We start from the raw sequence: 14,359 nt of genomic DNA, 5'->3' as shown, positions 1-14,359 counted from the left end.
ATATACCCACAGCGAGTTACTATTCCTAGTTAGCCAAGACATTTTGTTTTTAATTATAGTTCTTGACTTTGTAATGCTTTATTTGAATTCATTGAGATGAGCATATGGGCCTTTTCCTTCATCTGATAATGAGGTGGATTGCAGATACATTTTAAATTGCAGTACCATTGTAGTAGTGTAAACTTTATTTGTGCTTGATGTATTATTTTGTATACTTTGCTGGCTTTGATTTCATGATTACTTTATTTAGGATTTTCATGTGTATGTTCAAAAGAGAAATTCATCTATAATTTTCTTTACCTGTAGAGTTGTCCTGTTTTGGTATCAAGATTCTACTAACTTTGTAAAATAAGCTGAATAGGCTAGGCCCAGTGGCTCACGCCTGTAATCCTAGCACTCTGGGAGGCCAAGGCGGCAGGATCGCTTAAGGTCAGGAGTTCGAAACCAGCCTGAGCAAGAGCAAGACCCCATCTCTACTAAAAATAGAAAGAAATTAATTGGTCAACTAAAAATATATAGAAAAAATTAAGCAGGCATGATGGCGCATGCCTGTAGTCCCAGCTACTCAGGAGACTGAGGCAGGGTTGCTGTGAGCTAGGATAGGCTGATGCCAAGGCATTCTAGCCCAGGCAATAGAATGAGACTCTGTCTCAAAAACAAACAAACAGAAAAACCTGAATAACCTTTACTCCTCTTATCTGGAATGGTTTGTGTGAGTTAGGTTAGTCTGTTCCATGATCTTTGGTAAACTCACCTATAAAACCATCTGGGCTGGATTTTTTGGGAAGAGGTGGAAAAAGAACAGGCAGCAGAATATTGGGAGATTTTGGACTACTGATCTATTCTTTATCATGATTGATTTATTCAGATTTTCTATTTCTTTTTGAGTCAACTTTTTTTTTTTTTTCTGATTTGTATGCCAGTTTTATTAGGCTTGGTCTCTAGACCCCTTTTAGCTTGTCTTACTTTGAAAATAACTGACATTGTTGAGGTCTGTTCATGATCTAAAATGGCTACTATAAAGCCAGCCCACATGTGAAAATGATCTTCAGGTTTTCTAAATCTTCCATATAATATGTCTGCTTTTATTTTGTGTGTCGAAACATAATTATAGGCTGGGCATGGTGGCTCACGCCTGTAATCCTAGCACTCTGGGAGGCCGAGGCGGGTGGATTGCTCGAGGTCAGGAGTTCAAAACCAGCCTGAGTGAGACCCCATCTCTACCAAAAATAGAAAGAAATTAATTGACCAACTAAAAATATATATACAAAAAATTAGCCAGGCATGGTGGCACATGCCTGTAGTCCCAGCTACTTGGGAGGCTGAGGCAGTAGGATTGCTTGATTGAGCCCAGGAGATTGAGGTTGCTATGAGCTAGGCTGATGCCACGACACTCACTCTAGCCTGGGCAACAAAGTGAGACTCTGTCTCAAAAAAAAACAACAACAAAAAAACATAATTATATTCTCATACTTCCTTGCAAGACAGTCAGGGAAGTGTTTATTCCAGGAAACCATATCCATCTGAAAGATAAGTGTTCTATCTACAATTAAATATCGTCACTCCATTGATGGATAATGTGCAAAATAACATGGGAAGAAGACAGATGATGCAGCTTTGATAGACCAAAAATAGTGTTTCTCATTCAAGTTACTTTACTCACTTACACACACACACACACACACACACACACACACACACACAGTGCTTGAATATGGGTACAAGTCAAACTGTTCTCACTTTTTTACATCTGCTTTGCTAATAACTTTCAATTTACTTAGTTGAGATTTCCTGACAACCTCTCTCAACTAGCAAAAATACTTTCAGTTAACCTTTCTTATTTGAATCTTTCTTTATAGCATAGTACTATCAATCACTGGATAGGATAAAATAACTTAAATACTGGACATAGTATAGAGATTATTGATCAAAAAGCAGCTTTCGGATTTATTAATAAACTTTACTTTTTTGGGATTGACTGCTCATTTTCTAGCTTCTTGAGGTGAATACTTAGCTCACTCACTTGAAATCATTTTTAATAAATGCATTTAATGCTATAAATTTCCTTCAAATGATTGCCTTACCGGCAATATATAAGTTGTTCCATGCAGTGTTTTCATGGTTATTCTTTTCTAAATGATTTGCAATTTTTAATTTAAGTCATGAGTTATTTAAAAATATGTCTTTAAGTTTCAAACATAAAAAAAATTGATTTCTAATTTAACTAAATTTTGGTCAGAGAATGTAGTCTGTACTATAGTGATTCTTTGAAATATCTGGCCCACTATGTGGTCAAATTATAGAAATGTTTAGGCCAGGCACGGTGGCTCTTTCTTTACCTCTTATTTTTCTATATTGGATCCTTTCCTGCTGATGTCTTTCACCTCTATGTGAGACAAAACTTCTCCTATCTCTTGTTCAAGTTATAGGCAAGCTTCCTGAAAACCATTCAAGCATCTTTAATTGCCATCTACATGCTGATGACGCCCCAATATACAACTGTAGCACAGATTTCTCTCAAGTTTTCCAGATACACAAACTTTCTCAACCTCAGACAAATGCAGTTCAACATGCCCAAAATGAATTCATTATTTCCACACCCCATAGGTCTCTCCGAACCTGTTCGTTCTCTTTTGTTTGCTATTTTCATCCAGTTTTCCAAGTAGAAAACTAGAAATCTTGTTGGTTCCTTCCTCTTCCTACTTCTCATCCAATAAATCACCAAGTCCTATCATTATATTTCATTTAATGAACTTATATAGTCCATAGGTTTATTAAGAACCTACTAGACCATAGCAGTATGTTAAATTAAAGATGAAGTTAACATGGTAAAATGAAAAAACAATTTAAATGTCATTAGATTCAAGGTAAAAGATAGTTTTGGTAAAGAAAACATGATTGGCATTGCCAAATGGAACAGGAAGTTTAAAAGAATAAAACTTTACAAGAGATTATTAGATTTAGTTAAAAAGATTCCTGATTATCTCACGATCACCCAAGGGGTAAAAGAAGACTTTCTGCACAGTATATAGTAGTTTAACAACTATCTGGACTGCACTGTTTTGTTTTAAGTGGTGTTTTCGCTTTTACTAAAATGAGTAAGAGTAGGGTGACATTCCACTTTGTACTTAAAAAGCCCAAATTTGAATGATACATTTCATTTAGGAGAATATTGGTCTTTAAAATAGCAATATAAAGTTTCTCAAGGTGTACAGTTCCTTGAACTGGATCTTAAATGGAATCATCTTCACTGTCACAGATTACAGGCAGCAAAACTAGGGTTGAACCAGTCACAAGTTAGAGATTGCTGAGTCTAGAAGTATGTTTCAAAGGTCACAGGGACCCTTTTCTTGCTTTTAAGACAGATTGGGGATCTAGCCTCTTACGATCTCTCATGGAAAGGAGATTCTAATAGATGAGTGTCTCCCAGGCAATGTGTTTCTTTACACATTCACCTCTTCTTTCTTTTCCTTCTAGACTTCATGGTTTTCTTGTTTTTCCTTCTCCCTACTCTTTCTTCTCTCTCAGTTTAGTTTTCCTGACTCTCTTTTTCTTTGTCATCCACAAATAGAAAAAAAAAAAAGAAAGAAAGAAATCAAATGTTGAGATTCCTTCCTGACTGGTCACATTCCAAAGAAATTAGGAAATGCAGGTTGTTATGTAACTGGGAGGGGCCAGGGTGTGACCTAAAGTTGAGGAAGGAGAAGAAAAGAGTTGTAAAGGTAAGAGAAAGCAAAAAGGCTAAATAAAGGTTTAACTTTAGACTTTTATTACTTAAGATGATTCTCTGTGATTTCCATTCAGGGTGTGCCATCTTTCTCAGGCTGTGATGGTTCCCGGAAGTAGATCCAAAATTACCAAGTGTTTTGATCAGTAATGGTGTATTAAAAAATAATCACCCTCGGCTGGCACGGTGGCTGACGCCCATAATCCTAACACTCTGGGAGGCCGAGGCAGGTGGATCATTTGAGTTCAGGAGTTGGAAACCAGCCTGAGTAAGAGCGAGATCCCCTCTCTACTAAAAAGAGAGAAAAAAATTAGCTGGACAACCAAAAATATATAGAAAAAATTAGCCGGGCATGGTTGGCACATGCCTATAGTCCCAGCTACTCGGGAGGCTGAGGTTGGAGGATTGCCTGAGCCCAGGAGTTTGAGGTTGCTTGTGAGCGAGGCTGACGCCACGGCACTCTAGCCTGGGCCACAGAGTGAGACTCTGTCTCAAAAAAAAAAAAAGAAAATTATCACCCTCAACAATTTCTGCTTGTACATAAGTATCAGCAGCTGATATTGCATTAGAGCCTTAGGAATTGCCTATAACAAGATTGTTTTTCAATCATCAGGTTGTGAAAAGCTACTATGCTTATTTTTAATCTGCTTCCTTTGCAACTTCCAATGTTTCTTTCAGGCTCCTGTAAAATAGCAAATAGTTCAGGCATTCTTTAAAAACAACAACAAACAATGAAACGCCCAACAGCAGCAGCAGCAACAACCAAAAAAATCAGATTTGCTTTTTGGTTGGTGGGAGATGTTGAAAAATATATAAAATATATATAAAAATCCTTCTGTAGTCTACCTCAGAAGTAACTACTATTAACATTTTATTGCATTTCTGACCATTTTCTGTGTTTCTATTTCATAGTTGCACTTTATATATACAGGTTTGTATCTTTCAGGCATATTTTAGTCTAATATACTTTCAGCAAGAATTTTCCATCACTTTTCTGGCAGGTAGTGCTGTATGTAGTCCTTTTCCTGCTGGGAAATAGAATTTGAAAAAGTAAACCCTGCAAAAATCTCATTCTGAGGGACTTTGTAGTTGACTGGGACACTTAAGTGGATTATCTGATTGCATGTCTGTACTTGATCTCAAGGTGAATGGTTCCAAAGACCTCTACCACAGTATTTGCCACTTTACAATATAACTTCCCCTTTACTTAGTTCTCCTCTAAACTTTAAGGTGTGAGAGCAAAACTATATTGTTCACCAGTGGCACCCCAATAACTAGTATACAATCCGATATAATGAAAGTTCTCAATATATTAATATATTTGAAGATTGGATGAAAGAATGAATAAATTACTAAATGCCAAAATTATAGACTATATGTAACTTATCAAACTTCTCCTTAGTATCAGGGCGTACCTGCCAGGTTTTACTCTGAAAATGTTGGTTCTTAGTGTGCTCGTGGCCAAAGAATGACCAGACAAAGTAAGGCAAGCATGAGAATGAGGTTTATTGAGGAGAGAAAGATAGGATTATAGGGCAAAAGCAAGATATAGGTTAGCAGAGTGTGATATATACACCACAGATGATGACCAGACCCATCATTGCAGCAAAGGGAGAGTCAAAGGAAGGGGCCAAAAAAGGGGTTGGCTATGGTGTGTCTCATGTTCTATAGTGCCCAGATAGGAACCTCCCTCATGGTTCAGATGTCACCATGGAAACACTTTGATTGGACAATTAGGAGTTGCATGATCTGAATATTACTGCACGTACAGATATTCCACGAGCCTCTCTGAAAGCCCATTTAGGGGGTGTGTATCACAACAGCACCCACTTTCGTCCCTAGGAGACCTAGAATCCCTATCTACCTGGTGGATAGCTGGGTATGTTTACCCAGATTAAGGTTTCCAGAAGTATAGTTTTGGTTTAGATATAGATTTGTCTTGAAGTAGCAGAGAAATGTAGGAATTGATTATCATTTGAACATTTTCTTTAGATCTAAACTTTTTAACTCTACCTAACATTCCTGCTGTACTTTAATGCTAAAATTTTGCTGTCTCTCAAATACTTACAGAAAATTAATTTCAAATTCTTTCTACAACTAATAACCCTCCGTTAACATCTAGGCCACTGCTGCCTACGTTTTGGAAATGTTGGCATTCTAACATTTGGCATGCCCTATATAGCCTTGGTCCCGCCACAGGCATATTGTTAAAGAAGAACTAAAACCATGCATGTCCTCTTAGACAAAGGACTGGACAACTTAGAGGACCACAATGGAAACATTACAGCCAATGCTGGAGAGTGAGGGCAAGACAGCATGCAAGCCAGAGCCATGCTAAATATGCTAGTTTGAAAGAGGGCAGGGGAAAGCATAAGGATCTGGTTTTTTGCTTCTATGAGCCTCCTTATCCTCTTTAGCTTTGAACCCTATCTTGGATCTCTTCTCATTCAACATAAAACAGCTAATGAACTGAGACATCTTCCACAAAGAGATGAGAGATGTTTTCTCTCTTGGCAATTTATACTTGGTCATATGAAATAACTGGTCGTGTAGTTTTAAGGCAGTATGCTTTGTACCTCCCTCTCTACAAATGCAATTCTACAGCATTTTGTGTTTGTGTTTTAAGACAAGCTAAACCTCCATTAATTAGAGTGTGTATGAAGTTCTTATTCACCTTCTAAATATAAGAGCCGTACCATTTGTTGAGTGTCTCCTAAGTACCAGGCACTGCTGTGTATGTCACTTACATTATTTAATTGATTTGAACTTGGAGAACTTGCCTCCAGAAACATAATTTAATTATTGCATTTACATTGAAATTGGATATGGCCCTTTCCTTAAGAATCTTACATTCAATTTGTTTTAGCCCTATCCCTTTATGGGAGGAAAAAAAATAAAAATAATAATGCTAGAATTTATAAACACTTTTCTGGTGAGAAATAGAGACCACTGAGCTTTCCATTCTATATCCTGATCCAATTTCCTTTCTATTTTTTTTTTTGGAGACAGAGTCTTGTCACCTGGGCTAAAGTGGCATCAGCCTAGCTCATAGCAACCTCAAACTCCTGGGCTCAAGTGATCCTTCTGCTTCAGCTTCCCAAGTAGCTGGGACTACAGGCATGCGCCACCATGCCTGGCTAATTTTTTCTCTACATTTTTGGTTGGCCAATTAATTTCTTTCTGTTTTTAGTAGAGACAGGGTCTCACTCTTGCTCAGGCTGGTTTAGAACTCCTGACCTTGAGCAACCCACCTGCCTTGACCTCCCAGAGTGCTAGGATTACAGGCAAGAAAACATAAAGTTAAATAAAAATGATTTGGGGACAGGCACATTGGCTCATACTTGTAATCCCTACATTTGGGGAGGCCCAGGTAGGAGGATCGCTTGAGGCCAGGAGTTCAAGACCAGCCTGGGCAACACAGTGAGACCCCATCTCTACAAAATGAGAAATAAAAAAGTTAACCAGGTGTGGTGACACATGCCTGTAATCCCGGCTGCTCAGGAGGCTGAGGTGGGAGGATTGCTTGAGCCTGTGAGCTCAAGGTTGCAATGAGCTATGATGACACCACTGCACACTAACCTGGGCAACAGAGCAAGACCTTATCTCCAAAAAAGATTTGGATGTTATGTTGATGACTATTTTTTCTACATTGAATTCTGAGACTTTGCTGTGAGATAATTGATGAATTATCCTTAATCTTATCATGTGCTCTTTACTCACTGCCTGAGTAAATTTCACTTAATTAAAACTTTCATCGTATTAAATACAATAGCAGATTTCAAATACCCAGTTTAGTTGAATGCCCAGTAAAATTCTTTTCTTACTACTTAGGGATTACTTCTAGAGAATATTCATGGTTGGTCCAAGTGCAGTGGTATTTACAACTGATTGATCATAACCAGTTACAGATTCCTCTGTTCCTTCTCCATTCCCACTGCTCCACTTGACTAGCCTTTAAAAAAGAAAAGAAAGAAAGAAAAGAGAATATTCATTAGTAAGGTAGTCAGGAATTTTAAGCATTTATAGGAAAGCCATGGTCCAAATTTCTATTAATTTGTTTTTTTATTTAATTCATTGATTCAACAAACATTTATTGAGCATTCTATCTGGCATTCTGTTACGGGAGCAATGATACAATAGTGAGCAAAACAGGCACAGTGTCTACCCTGAGAGAGCTTACAATTAGAGGTAATGGGCACTGAACAAAGAATTACAAATATGACAAATGCCACGAAGAAGGGCAGAGTGCTATGGGAACGCATAACAGGCACAGTTAACCTACCCTGATGTTGGGGGGTACGGAAATAGAAATGGGTTTTCCAAAGAAGGTCAGATTTAGGCTTGAAGCATGAGAAGAGAGAAGAGTAGTCTGGGGAGAAGAGTTATCTAGAGACAGAGAACTTATGTAAAGGCTCTCAGTAGAAAAGAACACTGCCTATTTAAGCACCCAAGAAAAGGTCACTATAGCTAGAATGGTGATCCTGGGGGTGAGGAGGGATGTTAGAAAAGAGGCAGGCAGAGGCTAGAACACATAGGTCATCTTAAAGATTGGAAACTTTATCCTAAGGGTAATGGAAAACCAATGGAGATCTAAAGCCTAATGGAGAAAACTTTTAAAAAAGCTCAATATGGCTAAAATGTGGAATATAGGGACACATTAATTTACTATATAATTTGTTCTGAGATGTGCTCTTATATCTTAATCCACTAATATTAAGAAAATTTTTTTGTTTGTTTAAGAGATAGGAGCCTCTCTATGCTGTCCTGGCTAGTCTCTAATTCGTGGGCTCAAGCAATCCTCCCACCTCAGCTTCCTGAATAGCTGGGACTATAGGTACTCACCACCATGCCTGGCTTATATTAAGAATTTTTAGGCCAGGCTCGGTGGCTCATGCCTATAATCCTAGCACTCTGGGAGGCTGAGGCAGGAGGATCGCTTAAGGTCAGGAGTTCGAAACCAGACTGAGCAAGAGCAAGACCCTGCCTCTACTAAAAATAGAAAGAAATTAATTGGCCAACTAAAAATATAGAGAAAAAATTAGCCAGGCATGGTGGCACATGCCTGTAGTCCCAGTTACTTGGGAGGCTGAGGCAGAAGGATCACTTGAGCCCAGGAGTTTGAGGTTGCTGTGAGCTAGGCCAATGCCACGGCACTCACGAGACTCTGTCTCAAAAAAAAAAGAATTTTTACAAATCATCCAGGTTTCTGTTATGTAGATTTTGGAGAATAAAAAAGACCCTGGGAGAGTTAGGCAAAGCAAAACAATGCTTGGGTACATATTCCTATTATGCCCTGAAGTGATGAACATAAGTCTTAAGTTTCTTTGCTTTTCATTTTTATCACATTTTAGCTTGAATTGTAAATGGAAAAGATAAATAATAATTGCAGGAAAAAGAGGAAGGTGTATGTGTATGTTACTTGTGTTTATCATGATTTTGAAGAACAGATTTATGATAATGAATATCAGTATTACATTCTCTGTGCTCAAAAATAGTATCTACCCTATAGAAATTAGAAATGTAGGGACTAGAAAATATTAAAAGATTATGTTCTTTTCGTTCAGTGTTTTAAGAAAAAAATGGCAGCTTCTGGGTAACTCAATAGACTTTGACATAAAATATATTGATTTTAGATTAAGGATTCCAAAATGACTTTGGTAGTACTATGCTTGGGGTACTAAAGAGACGCATGAGCACTAAGGCCTTCTGTCAATAGAGTTAGAGAGGCTTAGGTTTTTATTTTATTTTTCATATACTCTTTAGTCTTCTCTACGACCATCTCTTCTTGTCTTCTCTGCATTGTCTGTGTTCATTAAATGAGCAGATAAGATTGGGTGTATGGTAATTGCTTAAAGGTATTCTCTTATTGGGAGTTGGGGGAAACCTTGAAGATAATAAAGTTTCCCTTAGTAAATACTAGGAGAGTGGAAAAAGGGGAAGAAAGAGAGAGCTCTAACTATCATTACCCAAGTGTGGCCTCATTGCCTCCCAAACCAGAAGTTTCTTTTTTTGTTACAATGCTTCCTGATTATTCTTCAGGCTAAATGACTCCCTCTTAGGAGAGAATGAATAAATATACACTTGGCAAATTGTTTGAGGAAGGCTGATGGACCCTTGATCTAAGAAATCTTGAGCAATTGGAGACCTGAGTTTAAATGTCAATTTGTATCTGAGTCACTATTTGAAAAGACTGAATCATTCACTTGATTGAATCACTTAACTCTATAGTCTGAGGTGTGGTACTAGAGAGTATGGGCTAGCTATACATACATTGTATACTTGAGTATGCAATTGATAAATCATTCTCATTAAAACAGAAAAATATTTGTTAAGTGCCTAATAGTGCACAAGATTTGGAAACATTCAGAGTATGTAGGCTAAAGATTAAAATAAATTAGTGCTTGTTAGGGAACAGGTGAGATGTCTATTATTATAAATAGGGAGGAGGCTTACTATATATTAATTGTCAGGTTACTGAAGCTATGGATAAACTTGGTAAAAAGGTTAAGAGGATCTTCTCAGCAAGTACTCAGTAGTAGATTGAAAAGAGGCCACTCTATTTACTTGACCAGAAATGTGATTTTATTAGTGAAATAGTGTTTTGTAGTGATAAAACATTTTTGAAAAGTTTTAAACCTTTGGAATCTGACTCACAATGTCCTGATATTGTATTCTTTTCTGTAATGAGAGTCACAGATAAAGAAATCTATCTCCTAGTACTGAACAACAATAGATTTGGGTGGTCTGTGGTCAGACCTATGAGTATTGTAGACAAAGGCTAGATAGACTATTATTTTAAAAATAACTTTATGTTGTAGTAGTTCTAAATTATTCATTTTAGCTTGATATAAATAAGCAGAAAAAAATTAAAATTTACTATGTGCTAGTGTTGTATATCAGGCACTTATATACCCAGTCATGTATATTATCATTAAAGGTCACAGGAAGCCGACAATAGGTAATGTTTCCATTTTGGTCAAGAAGCAAACTGATACTGAGATGGCACAATTGGAATGCACACTCAAGTTTGTCACCTTATGATCTTTCCATGAAATCACTTAGCCAAAAAAACAAACCAAAAAACTTAAAATCAGGTAGGATTAAAGGAAATGAGGCAGCTTCTCTTTAATTTCTTTTGGTTTTGATATAATCTCTATCTACAGTGAAAAAATGTGAATAAAATCTATTGCAAAAAGATATCTGTATTCTACAAGTCTGTTGATTGGGGTAGAAAGAGATGAGATTGGAAAATGTGTATTAAGCAGTATGTAAATTCCAGGTCATAATTTTTCTGAATCCTATTGATTTTTGAAAGTTATTTTTAAGATTAGCATCATGTCTTCTAATCTGTAAATTATGTTACTATTCTTTTATCTAGTTTATAGTGATATAAAATTACTGAAGAAGCTTATAAAAGTCTTAGGAAAGCTACTATAAAATGCAAAGTTTCTTATTTCTGACCTCATCTGTGTTCCTACTTTGCTCATACCTTAATTACTGAATCCATCATACTGCATCCTCATCACTTCTCTACTCTGATATCTCTACCAGAAGGCAGTTTCCTTAAAAACAGAGACCATGTCATTGTGGTATCCATAGTAACCTGGATGGTGTCTGAAATATAATAAATGCTCAGTAAATGTTTATTGAATAAACAAACCAGCAAACCATAACAAAAAGATTCATCTTTCTGATCCCAGTTTCTATATTTCCAAAATTAGAAGATAATATTTTCCTAGATTCCTTATCAGGAGTGTATATCTGCTCATATGCTGTTTACTGGAGATATTTACCACAGACATAAAAAGTTATTACGATTATTAGTAAAAGGGTAATTATGACATACAATTTTTATTCTGGTTAAAATCTTTTAAACATCCAGCAGAGACTGTCACAAAAAAAAAAAATCTTTTAAACATCTAACCAATAAACTTCAGGGAAGAAATGTAGGATATTTGAAGTAATAGGGAGTAGTAATCTCCACCCTTGGGCTCTCAGGGTTGGGGAAAGGCAGGCTCCTACACCAGAGATGCGAATCATCCCTCACTAGGTGGCTCTCTTTCCCGCGGGCGGCGCCGGCGCGGGGCGGGGCTACGGGGCATTGTACTGACGCAATCACTGAGCGTCACGCCGCGTCATACCACGCGTCTGCAGCGTGAGGGGCAAAGCACACTTTCTATTTCGTTAATGACCATCTGTCCTTGAGATTTATTTCAAAGTAGGCTCTACTTTCGTTTCCTCCAAACATACGTGATGTTCCAAATGAACATTGGTTCAGTCTTTTAATAGGGGCGGTCTCAGGGAAGTATCTATCTTGAAAGTGCCTCTTCAGCTGGCATGGAAAGACAGCAGGAATCAGGTATTCAAATCAAACCAAACCAAATCTAAACAGCTCATTAAAAACCCGACTTTAACTATCCAATGAGGGCTGCATTCTTGGAAGGTTTCATACCTTTACATACCCTAAAGTACTTTGGGATAGCTGCTTAAATGACTCCACAATATGAATCGAAAATAAAATTCGTAAAATGTCAAATATTTCAAGCCATCACAATATCGACTTATCCAGGTTTTTTTCATACTCCATACTATTGACCCCATTCTGTTTTTTAGCCCCAAACCTGACAAAATACACATAACATTCAAAAAGATTTGTTCTAAGAATGAGAAGTCTTCTTGGACTCCTGTCATCGGCCTTCTTGCCAGTGTATCTAGGGTTCTTGATACTATTTTACCCAATGTTTACCCCTTTAACCCAAAAGATACAGAGTGACAAGTTGTAAAACACTGCAGACCCGTGAAAGGAGAAAGGTTGTCGAGGAGGGAGGAACTTGGAGGTCTGCCTTTAATAATCAAGTGGTCTCTCGTGGTATAGTGGGCAGGATTAAAAACGAAAACAAAAACAAAAAAACGGGGGAAAAAAAAAAATAATCAAGCCGGATCCCCACTGGGGGGTGTCTCTAAGAGGGATGGCAATAGTAAGCCTCTCCGCTCGTCCCGGTTCTAAAGGCTTGAAAACCACTTGTTAGCCTTCTAGGATATGTTCCCCACCCTCACCCTGGCCTCCTCTCGGCAGGCTCGTGGACGCTCGGTCGGGAGGGAGTTATGCTGGATGGGGTAGATTTTGGGGAGGGGTCAACCGCCAGATAAAGTCTTAAGTCCCCGCTGGCAGAAGAGGGATCGTGGCTGTCGTGTGCCGTTCTCCTCCCTCAGGGACCCCGTCCGGGAGGGATCCCGCCTCCCAGAGCTCCAGGCAGCTGTGGGGAAACCCCTTGCCCTTCCTCGAAGCCTAGCGCTGCCGCCTCGCCCTCCGGTCTCCAGCCCGCCGCCCGCCAGCCTTCCAGCCCTGCATCTTCTTCACAGGCCAAGCTCTCTCCACGTCCGGCTCTGAAACGAACCTATGGAATTGGTTCCCGCTCGCGGGCGGGTGGAAAGCCCCGGGTGAATGCCTCGGGGTCTCCCCGCCAGTTGCCGCGGGAAGGGAGAAGGGAGAAGGGAGGAGCAAATGGACTTCACCACCCGGGAGAAATACCTCGATTCCAACCTGGTGAAGGCCTTTGGATGGAAGGGAAGCCAAGGGGGAACCCTGGGCGGTTTCCCGGGAATCCATTCGCTAAGGGGAGGGTCACCCTGTCAGCGCACACCAGTTACTATGGCAATACAACCACAGCCATCAGTTGTCATGGCAGCTACTTATCCAATCCGATGGATTTCCTTTCTTTTCTTCCCTGGGCTCCACCCTATCCCCTCCAACAATCTCTCAGCGTGCTTGGGGAGGGGCCGCAGCGAAGGGGAGGGGGTTCTTCGCGTCACTCCCTAGCGCGCGAGGGAAGACGAGAGTCCAGGGACTGGCGGGCGGAACTGTAGGAGGAAGGGGCGGTGTTTCCGGTGGGGAACAGTGGAGGAGTGGAAAAAGGAAGAGAGAAATCGGGTGGAGTGGAAGGACAGGGGAAGACTCTGAGTGTAACTCCTGGTTGATTTGGGCTCGATGTTCCCGGTGAGGCTGGGATTGCCCCCTCGCACGGGAGGAGAGGGGTGGATTGACAGAAAGCCTCCAAACGCCACCAAGAGGTCGCTCAGCAGCTGCACAGGGGCCAAGCAACTTGCCGATCCCAAGAGGGAGCGCTACCGATAGGCGGAAATCACCGGGAGGGACCAGCGCCGCTGAAATCTCGCGAGAGGGACCCCTACTTCCTTCCTCTGCTTCTCCCTCCTCTTTCCCCCGCCCCCTTTCCTTCTCCCTCCCCCTCCCCCTCCCGGGTCGGAGTGTCCCTGCGCCCCACGGGCCGGAGCAGCAGCTAGAGCAGCTTTCCCCGCTCCCTCCCCCTCGCCTCATTCACCCCCCTCCCCCGCCGAGCGAGGAGGAGCCGGAGGAGAGGAAGATGGCGGCGGCCGCCAGCACCCGCGGGGCCGCGGGGCCGCTCCGAGGAGCCTGAGAGACCCACGGAGGCTTCGCGGGAAGACGCGGCGGCGGAGGATGAGCCTGCAGAGCGCGCAGTATCTCCGGTGAGTGCCGAGGCCGGCCCTGTACGTAGAGGGAGCGGGCCGAGGGTTGGAGCATGGAGCAACAGACACAGCGGTGGTACGTCCGGGGTGGCGGGGGAGTTACTGCGTCCTCTTCTCGCCGGGCGG

General features: G+C 40.4%; 1 protein-coding gene and 1 long non-coding RNA gene across 9 annotated transcripts in view; one reads left to right on the top strand and one right to left on the bottom strand.

Annotated features, from left to right (window-relative positions):
* Positions 1-7,127: 7,127 nt before the first annotated feature.
* LOC105855177 (uncharacterized) lies at positions 7,128-14,323 on the bottom strand. The gene is made up of 3 exons (XR_012914534.1): positions 14,173-14,323; positions 11,217-11,341; positions 7,128-7,679 (listed from the first exon to the last, which is right to left on the bottom strand). It is a non-coding gene; the product is annotated as an uncharacterized LOC105855177 (long non-coding RNA).
* SMG7 (SMG7 nonsense mediated mRNA decay factor) overlaps positions 13,806-14,359 on the top strand; it is a 96,148-nt gene continuing 95,594 nt past the window's right edge. For all 8 annotated transcript variants that reach the window (XM_012735962.3, XM_075997028.1, XM_012735946.3 and 5 more), the window contains exon 1: positions 13,806-14,233. In XM_012735962.3, the coding sequence (XP_012591416.1) occupies positions 14,205-14,233 (29 nt within the window). In that variant the 5' untranslated portion in view covers positions 13,806-14,204. The remainder of the gene's footprint in view (positions 14,234-14,359) is intronic.

The sequence above is a fragment of the Microcebus murinus genome, chromosome 23 (assembly GCF_040939455.1).
Source record: "Microcebus murinus isolate Inina chromosome 23, M.murinus_Inina_mat1.0, whole genome shotgun sequence".
Classification (NCBI taxonomy): Eukaryota; Metazoa; Chordata; class Mammalia; order Primates; family Cheirogaleidae; genus Microcebus; species Microcebus murinus.
The sequence above is the reverse complement of the archived record's forward strand: the minus strand, read 5'-3'. Positions and strand labels throughout refer to the sequence as shown.